Source organism: Lissotriton helveticus, chromosome 10 (assembly GCF_964261635.1).
Source record: "Lissotriton helveticus chromosome 10, aLisHel1.1, whole genome shotgun sequence".
NCBI classification, from domain to species: Eukaryota; Metazoa; Chordata; class Amphibia; order Caudata; family Salamandridae; genus Lissotriton; species Lissotriton helveticus.
Window position 1 is genome coordinate 60,898,526 of NC_136071.1, and position 22,254 is coordinate 60,920,779.

Below are 22,254 nucleotides of genomic sequence, written 5' to 3' on the forward strand. Positions count from 1 at the left end.
GATAAACCCGGCGCGCTCCTGGCCTGGCTAGCGAACCCCAGCCGAAACAGTAAGCCAATTCTGTCTCTTAAGGGGAGCGGGGACTGTGTGCTCCATACGCAGCAAGAGATACTGACCTGCTTCCGCTCCTATTACGAACGGTTATATCAGAGCAGGCTGGTGGACCGGGGCGCGGCAACGGAAGCCTTTCTGGCGGACTTGCACTTGCCCCAACTAACTCGGGAAGACGCCGAGTCCCTGGGCAGCCCGATAGATTTGTCGGAAATAAGGGGTGCAGTAAAACGTATGGCGCACAACAAAACGCCGGGACTGGATGGACTGCCCGTTGAATTCTATGTCAAATACCTTGACCAGCTGGCCCCGCGCCTCCGAATAATCTATAATGAAGCCAAGGAGACGGGCTGCCTTCCTCGCTCAATGCGCGAGGCCATAATGATTCCCCTCTTAAAACCTCGGAGAGACGGCACGGACCCGGCGTCCTACCGACCGCTCTCTATGTTGACGACGGATTACAAAATCCTCAGTACCATTTTAGCCACCAGATTACTATCCCACATGCAACATTTAATCCACAGAGATCAGTCGGGATTCATACCCACGAGAAACACGACACACAACATACGCAGGCTCCTCAGATTGGTAGATAACCCTCCTCCCGGAGCACAGTCCCCCCTGGTGCTCGCGGTCGACATAGAGAAAGCATTCGACAGCCTGGAGTGGGATTACCTTTATAGAGTAATGAGAGTCTTTGGACTGGGTGAGGAGTACATAGCGTGGACAAAAGTACTGTACGTGTCGGCAAGAGCCAGAGTGAGAACCGGAGCCTTGGTATCAGAAAGATATGAGGTGCACCGGGGAACCAGACAGGGGTGTGCACTCTCCCCCCTGCTATTCGCACTTGCAATGGAACCCCTGGCGGCAACTGCCAGACGGGGCGACCACTATTGTGGCCTGGACTCCGGGGAAGCCCGCCATTTTATCTCCCTATATGCAGATGACCTGCTCCTCTTCTTAGAGAATGCAGAGGAGGCAGTGGAAGGGGCCCAGAGGCTGCTAGACTGCTTTGGCGACATCTCTGGTTTACGGGTGAACTGGTCGAAGACCTGCCTCTTCCCACTGCGGAGAGAAGGGGCGCGTCCCTCATCCCATTCGTTGGTGAGATGGGAGCCCAACTGCCTGAATTACCTGGGAGTGCACATATACCATGACCCGGCGTACTTATTGGACGGCAATATCGGACGCTGTATCAGAGCCCTGCAGGGCAATGTTTCCTTCTGGGCAACCTTGCCCCTATCCATGTCAGGTCGAGTATCACTGCTGAAAATGATAGCCCTTCCCAGACTGCTGTACTTTTTCCGGACCCTCCCGATATGGATTCCGGGGACAACCTTTAAACGGCTTAGGTCATTAGTAATCTCCTTTTTATGGGGATCGGGCAGGCGTAGAATCGCTCTAACGACGCTGACCCGCTCGAAAGACGAGGGTGGCCTGGCGGTCCCGGACTTTGAATTATACTACCTGGCAGCCCAATTGCAACACTTTACGCAAGAGGTTGCAAGAGCCTACCGAGGTCCGGAGCAGGAAAGGGACACCGGAACACCCTGCCATGTTCTAGCGTACATTACCATGCAACAAAAATTAGTCCTTAGAGGACTATCCCTGGAGGAACGAACACTGCGGCTATGCTGGAACAAGTCGCTGAAGCGAGCGGGGCTGAAGCGCCCGTACGCGCCCGAAATTCCTCTGGGCATGGTGACGGCGCTGCCACATGGGGGGGATTGGTTGGGACTGCAGGACTGGGAGGAAATGATAGGGGACCTTTATGAGGACGGAGTTCTGGTACCATTTCAGACTCTTCAGGAGCGCTACGATCTTCGAAGGGGCGACTATCTAATACACGCAGCGGTAGTGAGGGCCATACAAACACACTGGGGAGAGGGGCTGTCCGAGCCACAGACAACACTGGTGTGCCAATACGCAATGATGGCGGCAGGGACATTCAAAGCAGTCACGTGCCTTTATTCCCGACTATCCTCTGAAAACATTCAACCCCTCACTTCACTCAAAATGAAATGGGAGGCTGACTTGCAGAAAGAAATACCCGACACAACATGGTCCCAACTTGTGCGCAGGGCTAGGAAAGGTACCAGAAATGCCCGCTTTCAACTTATACATTTGTACATCCTCCACAGAGCCTACTTAACCCCGAACAAAGTGGCAACGTATTTCGAGGTCACAGATGCGGCGAAGGCAGATCTACTCCACATGCTCCGGGGTTGCCCTCACGTACAGGAATATTGGAGTGAGATAGGCGACACATTGAACACAGTGACGGACAGGGAACTACAATACGATAATGAGGTCGCACTACTCCACTGGTTCCCACACACACGCAAAAACAAGCTAACAAGCAAATTCATAGACATGGGACTGCTTTTAGCCAAACGGGAGCTGACCAAGGGTTGGAAGGCAAAGAAGGGCCCGACTCACAGGAGATGGCTCTCCGAATTCTTGAAATGGGCAACAGCCGAGAGCACGATTAGATACCAATTGGCACGCCGCGGCTCAGACGAGAAAGCGCAGGACGCGGCGAGAGCATGGGAGACATTGGTCCAAGCTCTGAGGGACACTACACTGGAGGGACTAGAAGACGAAGAGGTGAAGGGCCCCCCTACTCCTTTAGCGTCTATCGCCCACCCAGCACCGACACCAGACACACACACACAAGGGAACACATGAAACTCCTTCAACATATACCATGGATATGGGCACCAGCACCAGACATAGGCACAGACACACAGTGGGGGGGGGGGGGGGGGGGGGAGCGCAGACCACCATAAGCATCACCGGAATCCTACGAGCGGGACTAGCAGCAGAGCAGGGGGAGGAGGATGTAAACATAAAGCAGAAACTGATTGAACAATCCTCCTCATCCATAGCCCAACACACCTATGAACATACCTGACCCACACGAATCGCCGCCCGGCCTCCGGGTTGAGGGCTAAAAGGCTGTGTATCATGCTGTGGTGGGAACTATGATTACAACTATGATGTGTAAACTGCTAATGCATCTAATGTGTGGATCTGCAATAAAAATTGTTTTACAAAAAAAAAAAAAAAAAAATAGGCATTTTCGTGGCTCTGGGACCAGGGAGCTCTCCAAGGTCTGTGACATAGTGCGCATTATTTGCCTCCAGTATTCCTGGATACGTGGGCAATCCCATATTGTGTGGAAGAGCGTCCCCTCCTCCCCACAACCACCAAGGCAATAGGGGTGTTGTGCTCTGTGTATCCGGTGCAGAGTCGTTCTAGTGTAGTACACTCTGTGTAAAACCTTAAGTTGTACTAGCCTTAATCTTGCAGAGATACCAACTTCTCTTGGCGACGCCAGCGCTTCATTCCATTCGTGTTCATCCATATCATTTATGTCGCCCTCCCATTTATCTTTCAATTGAGTCATCGGATCTGGCAAGTTGTTGAGCAACTTGCGGTACGTAAGTGATGTCGCTCGTTCAAGCATAAAATCTGTGAGGAGGCGATCCTCAAGCGGGGAGGATTCTGGCACCTCCGTTCCAGGGGGGATGGCAGTAAGCAGGGCGTGACGTATCTGAATATAACGGTAAGATTCCCGCTCCCCCAGGTCATACAGTTCCCTCAGCTGGTCAAATGGAATCATCTCTCCTTTTTCCCATAGGTCTCCCACTGTGGATATCCCTATAGTGTCCCAATGGGAAAAACCCTTACTATGTCTCAGGCTTCCTATGGCCCGGGAGTCCCATAGGGATGTAAGCTTGGTTATTTTTCTTCTCCAACCTAGCGCCGCTAGCGCTGTATGCCACAGCACAGCGGTGAGCTTCGTGGGTCCCACCAATATACGCACTCTCCGCTGGTCGTAAAGCTGTGCCAGTAGACTATTCGTGCCGAGCTGCGCCCTGTCCGCCCGGAATGCTGGGTCATCCTGCGACACATGAATCCATTGGTTAATGGGTTTTAATTGCGCCGCCCAATAATACCATTTCAGATTCGGCAGCGCAATTCCCCCGTCGAACCAACCCCGGTGCATTTTGGCCTGTGCAATGCGTGCCGGGCGGTTACCCCATAAAAGACTAGACACCAATGCCGCTACCTTCCTAAAGTATCCTGGCGCCACCAGGTAGGGTGTATACTCTAGTACATACAAGCAGCGGGGCAGGGACTTCATTTTATAAAGCGCCGCTTTACCTAGCATCGTAAGAGGTAGTCCCGCCCAGAACTTAACGTCCTGCTTAAGCCGTTCCATAGGTGGCGTTAGGTTTTTCTGCAGAAATTCCGTCGGGAAAGGGGGGGTGGTGATGGACAGAGTTTCTGAATGATGCAGAATACTCTTACCAAGTCGATAGATCATGGTTTTAATCCATCACCGTTTTTTAGCTCACTGCACCATCCCAGCTCAGAACCTGGCTATATGCAAATTAGTCTGTTCCTGTCGGGTCCATTGTAACATAGATACCCAAATACTTAAAGGAAGAGCCAGCTGCCCTTAAGGGGCATTCTGCGCTCAGTGCCGGGACCGGGCCCTTCAGTACATACATTTCCGATTTATTCCAATTTAATGTGTAACCCGAGATCTTACCATGTTCATCACAGAGGGTCAGGAGCGCCGGCACCCCCCGTTCTGGGTCTGTTAGGTATACCAGCATATCGTCCGCGTATAGGGAGAGCTGGTCCTCCCAGCCCTCCACCCAGGGTATGCCCCTAAGTAGTAGTGTCGTTCGTATCAAGGTGGTCAATGGTTCCAAAGTGATTGCAAAGAGTAATGGCGAAAGGGGGCATCCTTGGCGGGTGCCCCTCCCCAAGGGGAATGTCCGTGAAATGTGACCATTCGCCACCACCTGTGCCACCGGTCTGGCATACAGTAGCTTGACCCACGCTATAAACTTGGTGCCGAAACCCAGACATGCAAGGACCTCAAACAGATAGTTCCATTCCACTAGGTCGAAAGCCATCTTTGCATCTAGGGCCAGTATGACCGCTTGTTCCGGGATCGATTCCGCCCTTGCCACCACCCTGTGCACTCGGCGCAGATTCTGCGCCGTGTTCCTGTGAGGCATAAACCCGGATTGGTCCGGGTGTATGAGATCGGGTAGATGTGTCACAAGGCGGGTGGCTAAGAGTTTGGCCAGGATCTTGACTTCTGCATTAAGCAAGGAGATAGGGCGGTAGGAGGAGCAATCCTCCGGTGGTTTCCCAGGTTTGGGGATTGCTACTATGGTGGCTATCCTCTGGTCTAGCGGAAGTTCACCCTTCTCCAAACATTCCTCAAACATAGCTAGCAGGTGTTTACTCAACCCCTCCGGCGTGGTCTGGTACCATTCTATTGGGATGCCATTAGGTCCGAGCGCCTTGCCGGGCTTCAGTGCTCGTATAGCCTTTTGTATCTCCTCCATAGTGATATCTGCATCTAAGTCAGCTGATACCTCTGGCCGCAGCGTCGGAGTCCTGATCGGTTCAAGAGCTGCCCTAGCCAGTTCAGCTGAAACTACCCGTTCTGGGGTGTAAGCCTTTTCAAAGAGTACTGCGAGTGCCTCCACTATCTGCTTAGGGCTTGTGTGAACTACTCCAAGTCCGTCCTTCACATGTTGGATACCTCTGGAGCTCCCCCCCTTCTTATCTAACCAGGCCAACATCTTACCCGCCTTATCCCCTACATCATAAATCCTGTTCTGCATGTCAGCTATTTGCCCCTTCACCTGACACCGAACATATTCCGTGTACAATTGTTGTTGGAGGTGCAGAGCGTGGGACGTGTCAGGCGTGGGGTATGCCTCGTGTGCCGTTGTCGTGTCTCGCAGAGCCAACTCCAACCCTGCCAGCTCGGCCGCTTTTTCTCTTTTGTAGCCCGTGATCGAATTTTTGGCTTGCCCCCTTAATACCGCCTTATATGCTTCCCATAGTATCTCCGCACAGAGGCGACATTTTCCGTGAAGTACTGTGTTGTCGCCTGTTTGAGAGCCTTCTTGACCTTAGGGACCTTAAGATAAGTGGCTTGGATGGGGTAGATCCGTCTGCGAGACTTCTCTTGGGTGGAGACTGTCAGGGTAACTGGTGAGTGGTCCGATATACCTCTAGGGTGGATGTCTATGGTGTCTACATGTTGTATACCATCGCCCAGTGCTAAAACGTAGTCAATTCGAGATAGACTGTTATGGGTGGTGGAGTGGAAGGTGTATTGTCTCACTTGAGGGTGAGCATGCTGCCATATATCAATTAGACCCATGGCCATCAAGAATCGTTGGAAGCGGGAAGGTCCCCCAGTCGGGCCCGTCGCCGGGAATTTATCGAGCTGTGTGTCTATAGTGGCGTTGAAGTCTCCCCCAAGGATTACATCTCCCTCAGGAAGGGTCAGGAGAAAGTCACCCAACGCTGGAAGCTGCACTGAGTGAAGCGCCGGGGATGTACACCGGGACCACGTTTATAAGCCGCCCCTCCCATTGTCCCTATAGGGCCGCAAAACAACCCTGTCCATCAGTCTTGGTGCTCAGTGGAATGAATTGTGAGGACTTCTTAATCAAAATGCCAGTGCCCCGGGAGCCCGAAGTAAACTCTGAATGCACTATCATTCTATATCCTCTCCTGTCCTGGGCTTTGGACGCCCTCCCGTTAAGTGTGTCTCTTGTAAGAGAGCCAGGGTAGGCTTCTGCCTCTTCAGTGCGGTTAATACCAGTCCGCGTTTCACCTTATCTCCTAGACCTCTCACATTCCACGTCAGTAGCCGTAGGGGGAGCCTTGTGATTGTGACTCGACCCCCTCCGTGCTATGTATCAGACCATCCGCCATACCCCGTCATGTTGTCCCATATGTGTCTATCACGGCTTGTGAACCAGATTCCTCGCTTCTGTCTGTCAGCCAAGCAACGCAGGTGTGAAACATCATAACTCGACCTTACTTGTGAATTTCTAACAACTACCAAGCAATTCCCCTTCTCCTCCCCCCTCCCTGCCTCCCTACAACTACCCGCCGCCCCAACAGAGCAGAGCGCTTATCCCATTCCAAAACCAGAGTACTTGCGTGTTGGGGGAGAGTGTCTCCCCGGGCAGGCGGCAACCCTGCGCTCTTCAGGGCCACCCAGTCCAGTGTCCAACCGCGACCATTATGCAATCAGTTCAAATAGTATAAGCCAGCGTCTATTCTTGCACCAGGTGGTCCGAGTTATTCTCCTCCTTCGGCTTCGGTCAGTTCGTGTGTCGGCGAGTTGCCCGCACCTCCTCTGCCTGAAGTCTGCGACCCAGGTCGACTGTCGTCGCGGTGTCCGTGGTTCGTTCTATTCGATCTGCGTGGAGGTCCCGCTGTGCGCCATCCCTCGCTGCCTCCGGGGAATCAAAGAACCAGACATTTTTGTCAGCGACCACTCGTAGCCGAGCCGGGAACAGCATTGAGTAGGGCACCTCTCGTTCTCGCAACGTCCTTTTCACTTCCAGGAATGTCCGTCTTCGCCGCGAGACCTCTGCCGTGTAGTCCGGGAAAAAGGATATTTTGGAGTTTTGGATTTGGATGGCCGGCGCCACTCTGGCCGCTTGTAAGATGGTGTCTGGGTCGCGGAAGTTAAAGAGTCTCGCTAATATTGGCCTCGGCGGGCCTCCAGTCATTGGCTTCCCTCCTGGTACTCTGTGGGCCCTTTCCACAGAGAAAAAGTGCGAGAGACCCTTTGGATTGAGCTGGTTCTTAATCAAGGCTTCCACGTAGAGGTCCATAGCACCCGTAGCTTCCGATTCCGGAACTCCTAATATACGGACGTTGTTCCTCCGAGAGCGTCCTTCCTGGTCGTCCAGCTTCTCTCTAAGTGATTTGTTATCAGCCGCACTTTCTCCATTTCCACTTGTAGCTCCGACACATCCTCCACTAATGATTTAGTCACAACTTCCACTTGTTTCACCCTTTCGTTCATCTTTTGGAGATCTGCGCGAATGAGGGTTACCTCCGTCGCCGTCGCTCCCGCTGTCGCTTGCACTTGGGCCAAGGCGGTCAGCACGTCCTCCAGCGTGGCTCTCTTCGCGCCTTCGCTCTCCACAGCTTTACCCAGGGACTTGCGTTGTTCCGCCAGGGGGGGATTCTGTTTTTCGTAGGCGAATTTGTCAAGCTTGGCTTGAGTGGAATTGTGCTTAGGTCCCCTGCCCGTCATGTTCACCAACCAGGATTCTGCTCACCGCTGTGTGGTGGTCCGTGCGTTATGGAGTGTGATTGTACATACACTGCACTCTGTGAGTCCCGTTTTTATTATGCAACCCTTTGCGCGCCTACTTCCACTGTTGCTGGTGTATACAGGCACGCTGCGTTGAACTGATCCTTATATCCACCGCAGGCTCTGTCGGTCCTGGCCAGCGGGGTGGTATTCTGCCGAGTGCTGCCCCGAGTATGCCGATCGGGGGGGGTCGCCCGAGCCCAGATTGCGCCTCGGTGAGCAGATCGTTCTTATTGTTTATGTATGGCGACTGGGCAGTCAGTTCCGCCGTTCAGCCGTGAGATCTTAACGCCTCCCAAGCCGCCATATTAGTGCTGTTTTCTCTATGATGCTTGTTAAGCCTTTAGCACGGGTGTGCCGAGCCAGTTTTCCGAAAGAGTTCTTGCCCGGGACGGTGTAGCCTTACAAAATGGCGGTGTCGTCACACATCGTCCGGCGTCATCTTCCCTCTATTGCCACTTCCCTCAGTGCTGCGCCGCTGTGTGATGTCGCTCACCGCTCGCGGATTGTCATCGGGGGTCACCAGGGTCATCCACCGCCTTTCTGCCCATTTTGCTCTCCACCTCGCACACTTCCGGTAGGCGACCTCCGCTGAGGGCTCACTTCCGCCCGGGCACCGCTCCCACTACGGTCCGCTGCTCGCCGTCTGCCACCAGGCCCCGTCAGGAGTGCCGTCTCTTCACCCTTTCCCGGTGCGTCGCAGCTTCGAAACTCCTCCTCCGGTTGTCGCTCGGCCACTGGACTCAAGGCACCCCCTCCGAGTATGTTGCTAGACGGATCGGCATGCGGATTGATGAGGGACGCCGCCTTACACCGGGAGCCTCTCTTGTTTGCTGCCCCCATCGTCGGCTGCTAGCCACGCCCCCGGATATCCACAAATTTGATGGATTTTCTACTCATGCTATAAATTAAATTCAGATTGTAATTGTTTGTATTTAGTTTCTTGATGAACATCTTGGCACTGACTTAACTGCCCTGCCATACAATAAACAGATTGTCTATGTACTGTAAATACTTTATAACCTCCCCACGTGTGGGAGATGACGTCATGTCCCTCAGTATTTATTCCTCCCATGCCACCAGAAAAAGATTAGCAAAACTGGGGGCAAAGCATGTGCCCATGGCTGTTCCCAGGATTTGTTTGTACAAAGTCCCATTGAATGAAAAGATGTTGTGTAGACAGTAATCTATCATCTCAAGTAACATTTTAGTGTATTCCAGGTATCTAATCTGCCTATTCTTTAGAAAATGTTGGAATGCTCGAATACCCGAGAATGTTCAATGATTGTGTACAGTGAATTTACATCCATAGTGATTAGAAGGTAATCCTCTCTCCTCCCTGTTTCTTCTAACTTCCTTAGAAAATCTTTGGCATCCCTTACATAGGATGGGAGGGTAATGACATAATCATGGAGAAAATTGTCCACATATTTAGAAATGTTTTCTGACACGCTTCCTGTGGAGGAGACGATGGGTCTTCCTGGGGGATTGGTGATGTCTTTGTGGATTTTTAAAAGAGATAAAAACTTGGGAGTTTAGGATAGTCTCTTTTTAGATAGCAAAATTCTTCCCACTGCAGGATACCATTATTTCGCCATCCCTTAAATTTCGTCCATGTGCATACAATGCTTAGATTGTACATTTCACGCCTTATTTTTTCATAAAATCTCTTATCCTCCCATTGTCTCAAGTCTTCTCTGATGTATAGATTCCATTCCCTCAGGACAATGTTACCGCCCTTGTTACCAGGGTGTATCGCAATGATAGCATCCTCAGCTAAGTATTCTTTTGTTACAGTATCGTGAAAATTGTCAATACTGTCGTGAGGGAGTCTGGGAAGGAAAGTAGAGCTTGATCTGAATTTAGTGATTGCAGATTGATCCGTTATTATGTTCATGGTACTTGGCTGCGTGCCCTGAACTAATTCTGTTTCCCCATAGGAGTTCATGTAAAATAGCAAGTGTGTCTGCATCTCCCACTTCTAGAAATGTGCTGGTCTCTGATTTGGTAGAAATGTCAGTATCAGAAGTATTATCTTGATTCTGCACCTCCATATCTTTTAAACTAAACCATTTCCTGAGTTTCAGTTTTCAAATAAATTTATATAGATCAATCTTAGTTTCTGGATAATCCATACTATTGGAAGGACTGAAAGAGAGGCCCAGACACAATGTTCTTTTTTCTAGCATAGTTAGAGGTTGATTGGACAGATTTACAATAGTTCTATTTACCATGGTGTCATCCATTATTTTCTTTGTTTGGTGCCAGTTGGTCTGTTTCCCATTGCCCCCTTCCTCTTCCTCTTCCTCTTCTGTTTTCTCTGTTTGTCTCATTTCCTTCTTTGCTGTGCTCTTCCTGCCCTCTTCCTCATCCCGTCCTCGGCCAGTCTCCTTCCTCTTGTCTTCGGTGGTGGGACCACTCTTGTTGTCTGTCATCCCTTTCTGAGGAGACAATATTCTTCTAAAAAAGTTGCAATGTGTTTTGCTGCTACATCTCTTGCTGATTGGATCAAGGGTAGACTGGACAAGTCTGCCTCCGTGCAGACATGTTGGTTTATGTATATACAAAATTTACAAAAGAAAGTTGAGATTACTCTTGAATGCTCAAGGCAATATTTATTTTGAAAACACTAGATTTCCATATGTTAAATTTGTGCTACAAAAAGTGTTTCTTTCTCCACAGATCAGCTATGTTGCAGCACTTCCAATCCTCAGTGACAAAATCCAGTTCCCATCATTCCTACGGACAGTGACAAGTGCTAACTTCCAGGTGGATGGCTTGATGAAGATGTTGCTTCTCTTTGGATGGACGTGGATTGGGATCCTGGTTTCAAATAATGACCATGGGCTCCAAGGTAGTCAGATGCTTAGAGAAGAGGCAGCAAAGAATGACATATGCATTGAATTCTTTGAAACACTGCCCACACAATCCAGCAGGGCATCCTTAGCCCATGCCATTGATATTGTGCAAAGATCCACTGCTAGAGTGGTTGTGTGCTACACCTATGTGATTGATATAGCACCATTTCTAAAGGAGATATCTCTGAAAAGGATCCCTGAAAAAATCTGGATTGGTATTACAAGCTGGGTTCCATCAAAGGTTTTCTCATGGAGAGACATGTGGCACATATTAAATGGCACTCTGGGACTGGCAGTGCACAGAGGAGACATCCCTGGACTCAAAGAGTTTCTGTACAATATACATCCCCTCAGGGACACCAAGGACATATTCATGAAAACTTTTTGGGAGCAAGCCTTTAGTTGCAAATGGATGAATGCATTTAATGGAACAAAATCTGGAGAAAAAGATGAGCAGGTTCTCTGCAGTGGAACAGAAAATCTTGAATCTCTTGACGCTTCGGTGTTGGAGGTGAATGATTTCCGGTTCTCTTTTTCAGCATACCAAGCTATCTATGCCATGTCCCAAGCATTACATGATCTGCTTCATTGTAAAGATCAAGAAGGTCCCTTCACCATTGGTACATGTGCAGATCCTAAAGATTTTCAGCCATGGCAGGTGAGAGCACTAATATGTTGTGTACAGTTTTGCATTTGTCCTAGCTATGCTATCTATATTGTAATGTGTCTTAAAAACACCCTTTAACTCAGTCTCATAATCACTGCTATCTGCCTACCTACAGTAGAGTACCGTGTTCTGAAGCATTGCTCTCTCTATAACATAATTGTGGCCTCAACATTTAATTACAGATTCCAAACAGCATATTAAATGTCCTTCCAACATTCTTCTACATCCCTTTTGAAGTCCCAAAATATTGTTTCCTTGCAGATTTTGCATTATGTGAAGAATGCAAGAACGCAGAGCTCTGCAGGCAGCGGGTTATATTTCGATGCATCTGGAGATTTCCGTTCATTCCTTGATTTGTTGTATTGGCACATTACATCCAATGACACCAGAAGCTTTGTGACATGGGGGACCTATGACGTCAGTGCTCCCAACCACCTACGACTGGTCATTGACAAAAATGTCAGCATATGGGGTGGAAAAGGGTCTCAGGTGAGAACTTGGATGATTAACTTTACAGAAAAACAACATTTCCAACACATTTGTAGAAGGCAGTTCTGGAAAGACAACAGCTGCTCCAAAATTAAAAGACTCAGAATAATCATTAATTACCAAGTAGCAAGTTGGGGAGTTGGTAAAGACTCCAAAACTTTATAAAACATGAAACAAAACAAAGCTAGGCAAACTATCTGTATCTTTCCCTGTACCACGGCAAAGTGAGACAGAGATTCATTCATGGTGGGTGCAGGACTAACAACTTAAAAACATTGCACACAGTAAAGTAAAGGAGCTGTGGTCCTGAGCAAGTTTCTGGAAATAGTGAATATACATAAACTAAAAACACACTAAATGTGGAACAATGAAAAAGTGAAAGAAGTGTATGAGTATTGTCACTGTGGGGACTGAGGTCAATGGTAGCCATTGAAAGTAATTGCGAAATGTTTAAGATCTTTGATGCTGGACCATGGTGAAAATGTAACATTTTACCCAAAGGGCAGCAAACCTAGCCTGCCATTGGGAGTTGGACTGTCTAGCACAGGTTTCAGCACATTTATATGTTAGCATTAAGATGAATTATATCCAGTGACATCTTCACAATGTTCAATCCAGTGCTGTTTCCAGAAAGTTGGTAGTTTCAGGATCTTCCCACCCATCTTGTGGTAGAACTTTACACTCATTGGATACTCTAGTAAACTTCCTGGGTCGAGTTTAAAAGACCTGCCATCTTAAAGTTTGGGTCTTGAAGATTTTGGCCCTCTCAAAGACGGATTCTATGGAAATGCCAGCATTAAAAATGTGCAGAAAGTTCCACACATAGGAACTAATTAGATTGAAAGTCAGTGGACTGCCAAACTCACAGTGGCGCGGTGGTCCTGCCACCGCTGCACCGGCAGTCTGACTCCCTATTTTATCTTTGGTAGTCAGACCCCCATTTGACTGCTGCAACCTCCAGGGAACCGCGTTCCCTGATAGTGGTGCAGCGATCAGGGCCTCACAGTATGCAGACAGTGCCCCTGCGGCACCACCATGCATATTATGAGTTTCCTGACCGCCAGCAGTTGCATGGAAGTTCTTACTCCATGCAACTGCTGGCGATCAGGAAACAGAGAGGGCCCTATAGGGTCCTCCTTCCCTCATGCATGTTGGTGCATGCAGGGGGCACATATTGTGCCCCCCTGTGTGCATGCACATAGCTGCCAAGGTTTCAGATTGCTATGTGTGACATTTTCATAATTTTAGTGTAATTATGAGTGACATTTCAACGACTATGAGTGACACTTTCTCGCAAGCAAAAGCTGGTAATGAAGACCAGGGAAACATTTAATTATCAGAAATTACACCCATTTGAGCAACAGGAAACTCTTAAGAGGATTTAAAATTGCTGTATAGCACCAGAAATGAAAGTGGCCTTGTAACCTGATTAGACAGTAGTCACTGACAGTCCGCATGGGACAAGCATCAGGCGAGTGAGGCTGAAGCTCACATAGTTTAGTCTTGCTCTAGCTGGTTGTAACCTATGTGGATGCACAAGGAAGAGTATACAAGACGGTTTTATTCGTCCAATTAGTAATCTACAGCCCTAAAATACCTAAAGCAATAGGTACTCGCAAAATGTAACTTGCACCTACCTCTGGAACGAAAGAAGAAGAGCCCCATGGGTGTGGACTGAGGGGCAGGGTTTTAAAACACAAACTTCACAATACCACATGAAGAAAAAAATATATAAACATACGTCAACTGTCATCGTAATTCCGGGTGAGACAGTTGAGTTCAAGTGGAAATGCACAGTAACATAGATACTATGTTGGAATAAACAAGTTTTCAGTTTTGTTCTGTTAAAATTAACGTAAACCAAATGTTGGATGAAACACTTCCCATAATAGAATCAGCACTTAAATGATTTAAATGTTGCAGTTATTCTTGGAAGTAGTGTTCAGGGATGGCAAAGCATGAATGCACATACTTAGAAAACTTTGGGTTCCTTTCTCACTTTATATAGTTTCTAATGCTACTGTTAAGGGGAGCCAGAACCACCCCCAAGAGTCTGACATCTCAAGCCGTGCTTTCAGGTGTGCATAATAATCTCCTTTGATTGGACTCTTTAGCAAAGCAATGCAGAGAACTGCACAAATATTTGTGCGTTGGTTCACACTAGTAATGCGTGAATTGTGTTTAATTTCATGTTAACAATTTACTGCTTCCTGGTCAAAATTACAAGTTAGTAAAAGTACCCTAGTAACGTGTTTAGTTGGTGCTGTTGGCTGAAATTAAAACGTTGGCGGCAGACAGCAGCATGCAACCCAGGCATGTTGGGCAAGGCAGCCTCGGGCTCTGTGAGGCAGCACACACTTGGTCGTGGCCTTCAGGCAGCCTTGAGCCTGCAGCCATGCCCAGGGCAGAACTTCAGCAACACTGCAGGCGGCTGATAACGCGCTGCCGCTTACACTAAAAACACATATTATAGGTAAGATCAGCTGCCGCTTACACAAAAAAAAGCAGGTAGGTAACACAGTGTTTATCTGATTTACTTCACTTTCCGAGTCCCGTCTGCATCCTCAGACTCCAGTCCTGGCCTGCACAGTCATTCCCTCTCACTTCACGGGGGGAGTGGAGGGGATGGTCATGATCAGGATTACGATGTTTAATTCACTGCAGCCAGGCGGCAGTTTGAGCAGCGCTGCCATGATTTTGCCACAACCAGGAGGGAACACCAGCTCCGGCAGCAGTACCAGAATGTGATGTCGCTGCGGGCTGGACATGATTAAAACATAGCTAAGCAGCAAAGCTGCACAACTAAGTGCTCAGGGCTCCACAGCCTTCATGGTCTATGGTTCGGGATCGGGAGGGTCACAGGTGGCAGGGCTCACATGTTTTAAATAATCCCTGTGGTGCGAGCAGTTCTGATTGCCACCACAACTTTGTCACAGTGCGGCTCAATGACCCCGATCGTCCCAGCGCCACGCACAAAAGTGTGGTATAATTTAAAGGCATATTCTTAATTTTATTAAAAACGAGCGCAGTGACAGATACCATTACCTCACTGAAGTTGGTATTGACATTTATCACTAAGAAAACAAACGGCAGACACGTGGTGCAGCACATCTCGCACTACTCACAAATGAAAGAGTAAATGCTAAACTTGTTCTTTTATCACTCACGTTTCCTAAGGGAGAGGTTTCGTCCCGGATGTCCAGTGAGACCCGAGCGGGGCCGGCCCAGTCAGTGACAGACTGTCCTGGAGGCCGCTGCATCGCGGGTTACTGACTCCTTCCCTCAGCTGCGGCAACACCTACATTTGGGAGGGTGCAGCAGGTGAGAGCATACTGCGGCCCAGCTCGGGCCGATGCGAGATGCAGCAGGAAGCTGCGAGAACCATTGCTTGCGGGCGGGGCGGCGAACAAATTCAGCAACCAGCCGTCTCCCTCCCGGCCTCTACAAATTGATTTCCGGCTCCCTGCTCAGAAATCAGGATGTGACGACGGTCCCCCCGGCGCCGGCCGGCACGTAACCTGACTGGGCCCCGTGACGTCAGGCTGACAGGGAAATTTGCGATTTTGAAGAATATTGTAGCACATGGAGTGTGAGCCTGCTGAGTAGCCTTAGCTCGCTGCGAACGGAGCCCCAAGCTTGGGAGAGCTGCATGGGCATGACGCGCTGCTGGCGCGCTGATTCCTGCCCCATTTATTAGTCTGCAGTAACATCTCTCAGACACTATGAATATGCGTGACAAATTATTTCAGTGCGGTAATGCGGATTACCACACTGAAATGCGTTAGTATCACACCTGATGCGTGATACTTGACAGGACTGCATGCACCCCCAGTTCCAACATGGCATAGACTTCACAGTCCATGCCATGCAGGAACATGCTGTAGCGGTCCCACAGCGCTGCCTTTCTAACGCTCCAATAGGAGCCTTTCAAAGGCACTACTGCGGGACCACCACGCTGTTGCCCTCCAGACCACAAATTAACTTGGAATCTGGAAGACGGGCGGTTGGCCTGTTTGGCGGTCTTGGAGTGGGGCAGTGGCATGGCGGCCCACTCCAGGACCACCAAACTCATAATCGGGTCCTTAGGCATTTCCTTTTGATAAGTGCCTTTTAATAAATCCTGAGAACAACAGTTGGTCAGCATGATAACAGATTTTGATAATGTGAAAAAAAAATCTATTAAAGAGTGCCTTCTTCTGTTCTTATAGACTCCGGAACTAGTAGCAGTTTTTGGTATAATTTACTGCAATATGAATTTCCGCACCCCAGACTGAGATGGTAGAACTACTTGGTACCAGACAGAGTAGCCTTAGCAGACTCTGCTGCCAGAATCCTATAGCTAGCCTGAAACCTATCCACCACATAATTCGACAGCCAAATCTATGTATTGCATACCATATGAAGAATATTTTTAGGCCATGTGTTAGTTAGGAGGTTTCAGCTTGCTATCTTCATTCATTTGCCTTTTTTTGTGTCCTTCACCCTTTCCTTCTGCACACCACAGCATACATCATGTTGCAATTGGTCAGCAATAGGCTTCCTTCACTTCTGCCCTAACCATAACCACCTTGAGTGGCCTGGGACTATTCTTATTTATTTACATGTTTATTTTCAATTTATTTTCTCTGAAAGGACTAGATAAGCCTCCAGTCTACTAGGCTGCCAATGCAGCTTGCCGTGCACCACATACGGGTGGGGGGGGGGGAGGGGGGCGCTTCCCTCAGTAAATGAAGAGGGCCCCGGCCCCCCTCATCTCTTCTGATAGCTCTGAGAGGCTTGCTTTGCGCTGAAGCAAGCCTCTCTCCTCTGTGTCTGAAGCAGGTGCAGGCTGCAGCCTGCTCGGAGCCCCTCGCCCCCTTCAGCTGACTGAAGGGAAACAATGTTTCAAGTGACATTGTTTCTCTTTAGTCAGAGCGCGGGAGGCCCGGAAAGAGGATGGGGGTGGGGGCCCAGTTAAAGCAGGTGAACTCTGCTCTATGCGGGTACAGTGGTGGATCAGGGGGGCCTCGGTCTCAGTTAAGCTGTGGAATCCTAATGTGCACATGAAGCAAAACATTGCCTATAAAAGGGCAGTTTTACGAGGGCGCTGGGGGCCATATTAAAAGGGTCCCGGGTAACTACAAGAGGGGCCACAGAGACTTGTGCTGCCCCTCATGTGACATGGACTGCGTCAAAATATCAACGTGCTCCGGGGGTCAAATGGACATTGAGCATATTTCAAACTTTCAGGATGGCTATCAAATATGCAAATAATCTCATTTAAAATTAATCGTATGTGAATTCCCGCCGCCATTCCCGCCGCCATTCACGGCGAGGAAGCAAGGCCACGCCTACCTGAGGCCACGCCCACCCCCCTCAGTATAAATACGCGACTGACAGCGTTAAAACAAACAGAACCTTGAATACTCCTGAGGCGGAAGCCGGGAGACCGCCGAATATTTTAAAAATTGTCACTGTTGTTATTTTTGTGTCACCACGCTAAAAATTGATTTTTTAAAAAGCGCACTCACCCGGCAAGCAGTCAGAGCGGGCTAGAGTCACGCTTAAACAGCGACCCCTTCGCTGCAACGATCAAACCCAAGGAAACACTTTCCCGCCGCCATTCACGCGAGGAAGCAAGGCCACGCCTACCTGAGGCCACGCCCACCCGCCCCTCCTCAGCCCCATAAAAATGTGTAATCACCGGACGCGCAGCGGACGGGCGCAGCGGGCGCGCCGTCAGCGCGCCGAAGGCGCGCCAAAGGCAAGCCCGTCTGGGCCCGTCCGGACCCGGACGGCCCTTGGCCCCGTTACTCTGCCAGGTGACCCTCAGGATCGAGTGATGTATACAGCTGATACATTATGCGCCCTACGTCCTAAAACCATCCTGGCCTGCTACCATACGGTCACTGCAGGTAAGGCCTTCTCGATTTGTCCACACTGCAATCCGACTCCCCCCCCTAAATCTACCATACCTGCTTTGAAATCAGGACTCCTCAACTGTCGCTCCCTCCCTAAACACGCCACTGAAGTAAATCTCTTAATTCAGAATCAGGATCTTGACCTGTTGTTTTTAACGGAGACCTGGCTATCCGACTACACCGACCCGGACATCGTCACAGCCCTCCCCACAGGTTATCTCTGTCAAGCTTTGAATAGACCTAAAGGGAGAGGAGGCGGGGTAGCCATAATTCACAGGGAACAATTCATCTGTAGGATGACTAACGCTGATATCGAGGACTGTGAGTGCGGCCAGTTCTCCATTCAAATCTCTCCAGCCCTCACCCTGGCAGGGCTTCTGACCTATCGTCCCCCTGGGGCTCTAGGCAATTTTAGCAATTCCATATTCGAATCTATTTCCCAACTAGCCTCTTCCACCTCCAACTTCCTTATATTAGGTGATTTGAATCTCCACTTCCTAGACCCGATGGATCGAGTAGCCTCGGACATCAGACACGACCTTACATCTCTAAAGGTGCATCTAGTGAACAACGAGCCCACCCATGAGAAGGGCCACCTATTGGATCCTATCTTTACCAATATAGCAACGATGACCACCAATCCACCTGTGACCCTTCCATGGACAGACCATTTTCTGGTCCCTTTTTCGTGGGAAACTCCCATACCTACTCACCTAACCCCTAAAACCCAGGTTACCGACCGCCAATGGCACAAACTGTCATCTGAGAAATGGGCCCTTTCTCTTGCAGATTCCACTCCCGAGCTCTCCTCTGACCCTTATACGGCTGACAAACAATTCAGTGATTGGATCACGCCGTCTCTCGACACTATACTTCCAAAAATCACTACCTTTAAACACCCTAAAAGGATATCCCCCGCTTCATGGTACACTCCAGAGCTTAAAGCCCTACGGCAAGAGTGTAAAAAAACCGAACGCTCATGGAGACGCGATAAATCAGCAACCAATAAAAACATCTACTCTATTTCTCTCACAACTTATAAAACCGCGATTCGCAAAACCAAAAGCGTGTTCTTTCAGGAGAGAATAGAGGAAGCGGGATGCTCCGGGAAGGAAGCATATGCTATCCTTAAAGAGCTCTCAAAACCTCCAGAACAAGGACGGGGACCTCCTTCAAACCCCAAAGCCGACCAGGAGAAATGCCAACAACTGGCTAACTTCTTCCAGGACAAAATCCGATTAATCCTGGATTCAATTCCTCCCTCGGGCCCGAGGGGAGAAATTGCTCTCCCATGTGCGACATCTTCTACTGGTCTGTCCACGTGGGGCCAGGTCACGATAGACGAAGTACGGACGACGCTCAACTCCATGAAGAGCGGTTCTCCCAGAGATCCTGCTCCTCTTCGGATCCTCAAAGAGGTAGCCCCTTCTATTATCCCCCCCCCTCACTCATCTGATTAATACTTCACTCCATCAGGGAGTTGTGCCCCCGAGCTGGAAGAAGGCTGTGGTAAAAGCCCTACTGAAGAAACCCACTCTTGACCCTGAAAACCTGGCGAACTACAGGCCCATTTCCTTACTCCCAGGAGTTAGTAAGATCGCGGAAAAACTTGTCAACAGGAAACTCTCGCAGTTCCTAGAGGCCAATAACAAACTGAAAAATTCCCAGACGGGCTTCCGGCCAGGACAGGGCACGGACATCGCCCTCCTGGCGGCGGTAGAGGAAGCCAGAACGCTATTGGACGGGGGAGGATCAGTGGCAGTGATCCTCCTCGACCTTAGTGCAGCGTTCGATACCGTTGACCACCAACTCCTCATCGAAAGACTGGCAAGAGTTGGACTGGAAGGTACAGCCTTATCCTGGCTTTCATCCTTCTTGGCACAACGATCTTATCAGATCTGGGAGAAGAACGCCCGCTCTTCCGAAATGCCCCTCCAATGTGGTGTGCCTCAGGGCTCCTCCCTGAGCCCCACATTATTCAATATCTATATGTCCACATTGGAGGAGGTTATCACCCCTTTCGGAGTGAGTGTCGTCAGCTATGCTGACGACACACAACTAGTGGTGTCTCTCTCCCATCCCAAACAACAGAAAGCCGATCTCTTCAACTGCCTCACGCAGGTCCATCACTGGATGAACAGATCAGCCCTAAAACTAAACGGGACAAAAACTGAGGTCCTTTTACTCGGCCCAAAAGGAACCTCACTTCCCCTGGACATGTGGCCAACCTGTCTAGGCCCTCCCCCAGACCCAAAGAAAGAGGTGAAAAGTCTGGGTGTATGGATAGATTCTGAACTCTCATTCGCCCCGCAAGCAAAGAAGGTCGTAGGGACCTGCTTTGGTCTTCTAAAGTCCTTGAGGAAAGTCCTGCCTCTTCTTCCTCCTAAATCGCAAAAATTACTAGTCCAAGGTCTCATTATATCAAGACTAGACTACAGTAACGCGATTTATTTGGGCGCACCGGAAGCGACTCTGAATAAACTGCAGAGAATTCAGAACACTGTTGCCCGGATTATTACCAACACCCCGGCCAGATCATCGGCCAAACCCGCTCTCAAACTCCTTCACTGGCTCCCCATAAGGGAGAGAATCAAATTTAAAGCCTTATGTCTTGTGCACAAAACTTTGAACAACCAAGGCCCCCCAGTCCTTCGCAATTTTATCACCCCTTACATAGCCACTAGATCCCTCCGTTCCAACGCGGAAAATCTCATCAACACCCCAAGATTTAGGAAAGCCCGTTCAGGAGGAAGACGTTTCTCGGTACAAGCGGCCCGTCTTTGGAACTCTCTTCCTCGTGACCTACGTCTTGAACCTCAATATCTGCGTTTTAGGAAGGTGTTAAAGACATATCTTTTTCCCTAGTTTTTTGCCCTCCCCATGAACTCAGCCTCGGTCCTCAGTTTTACTGTTCTAGGGTTCTCTAGCGCTGGGATACCTCCGGGTGACTATGCGCTTTATAAAAATAAATAATAATAATAATAATTCATTTTATAGGTAGTAATTGTGGATACCCTGAAGACTGGACTTTACTCTTCAGTGAATCCACAAGTCAAGCCTTAGTCTGGATTGACCCTGGCGAATCCAGGGCCCCTCCTCAGAAGCGCGGGCACTCCAATCATCACCCTCATAACTGCCCTAGTTGTGTCTATTACAAACTGACAACACACTAAGCTCTGAGTTCTTCAGGAGTACCACAGGATTTTACAGGCATAATACAAGAGTACCCCAGGAGTCCTACAGGAGTAATACAGGAGTACTACAGCAGTACTACATGAGAATTACTGGAGTTCCACAGGCGTACTACAGGAGTACTACAGGTGTACTACCGGAGTACCACCGGAGTTCTACAGGAGTACTACAGGAGTAATACAGGAGTACTAAAGGAGTACCCCAGGAGCCCTACAGGAGTAATACAGGCGTATTACAGGAGTATCCCAGGAGTCATATAGGAGTAATACAAGAGAATTACAGGAGTTCTACAGGCGTACTACAGGTGTACTACCGGAATACCACCAGAGGTCTATAGGAGTACTACAGGTGTACTACCGGAGTACCACCCAAGTTCTACAGGAGTAATACAGGAGTACCACCGGAATTCTACAGGAGTACCACAGGAGCACTACTGGAGTTCTACAGGAGTACCCCAGGAGCCCTACAGGTGTAATACAGGAGTACTACAGGAGTACTACAGCAACACTACATGAGTACTACATGAGAATTACAAGAGTTCTACAGGCGTACTACAGGAGTACTAAAGGTGTACTACCAGACTACCACTGGAGTTCTACAGGAATACTACAGCAATACTACAGGAGTTCTACAGGCATACAACAGGAGTCCTAAAGGTGTACTACCAGAGTACAACCGGAGTTCTACAGGAGTACTACAGGAGTACTACAGGAGTAATACAGGAGTACTACAGGAGTACCCCAGGAGTCCTACAGGAGTGATACAGGAGTACTACAACAATACTACAGGAGTACTATAGGAGTATTACAGGAGTTCTACAGGCGTACTACAGGAGTTCTATAGGAGTACTACAGGTGTACTACCGGAGTACCACTGGAGTTCTACAGGAATACTATAGCAATACTACAGGAGCTCTACAGGCATACTACA

General features: G+C 49.2%; 1 protein-coding gene across 1 annotated transcript in view; it reads left to right on the forward strand.

The window, feature by feature from the left end:
- The window catches only part of LOC144783894 (extracellular calcium-sensing receptor-like), a 131,699-nt gene that overhangs the window by 82,429 nt on the left and 27,016 nt on the right, over positions 1-22,254 (forward strand). The window contains exons 3-4 of the mRNA XM_078662636.1: positions 10,901-11,734; positions 12,005-12,232. Of these exons, the coding sequence (XP_078518762.1) occupies positions 10,901-11,734; positions 12,005-12,232 (1,062 nt within the window). The remainder of the gene's footprint in view (positions 1-10,900; positions 11,735-12,004; positions 12,233-22,254) is intronic.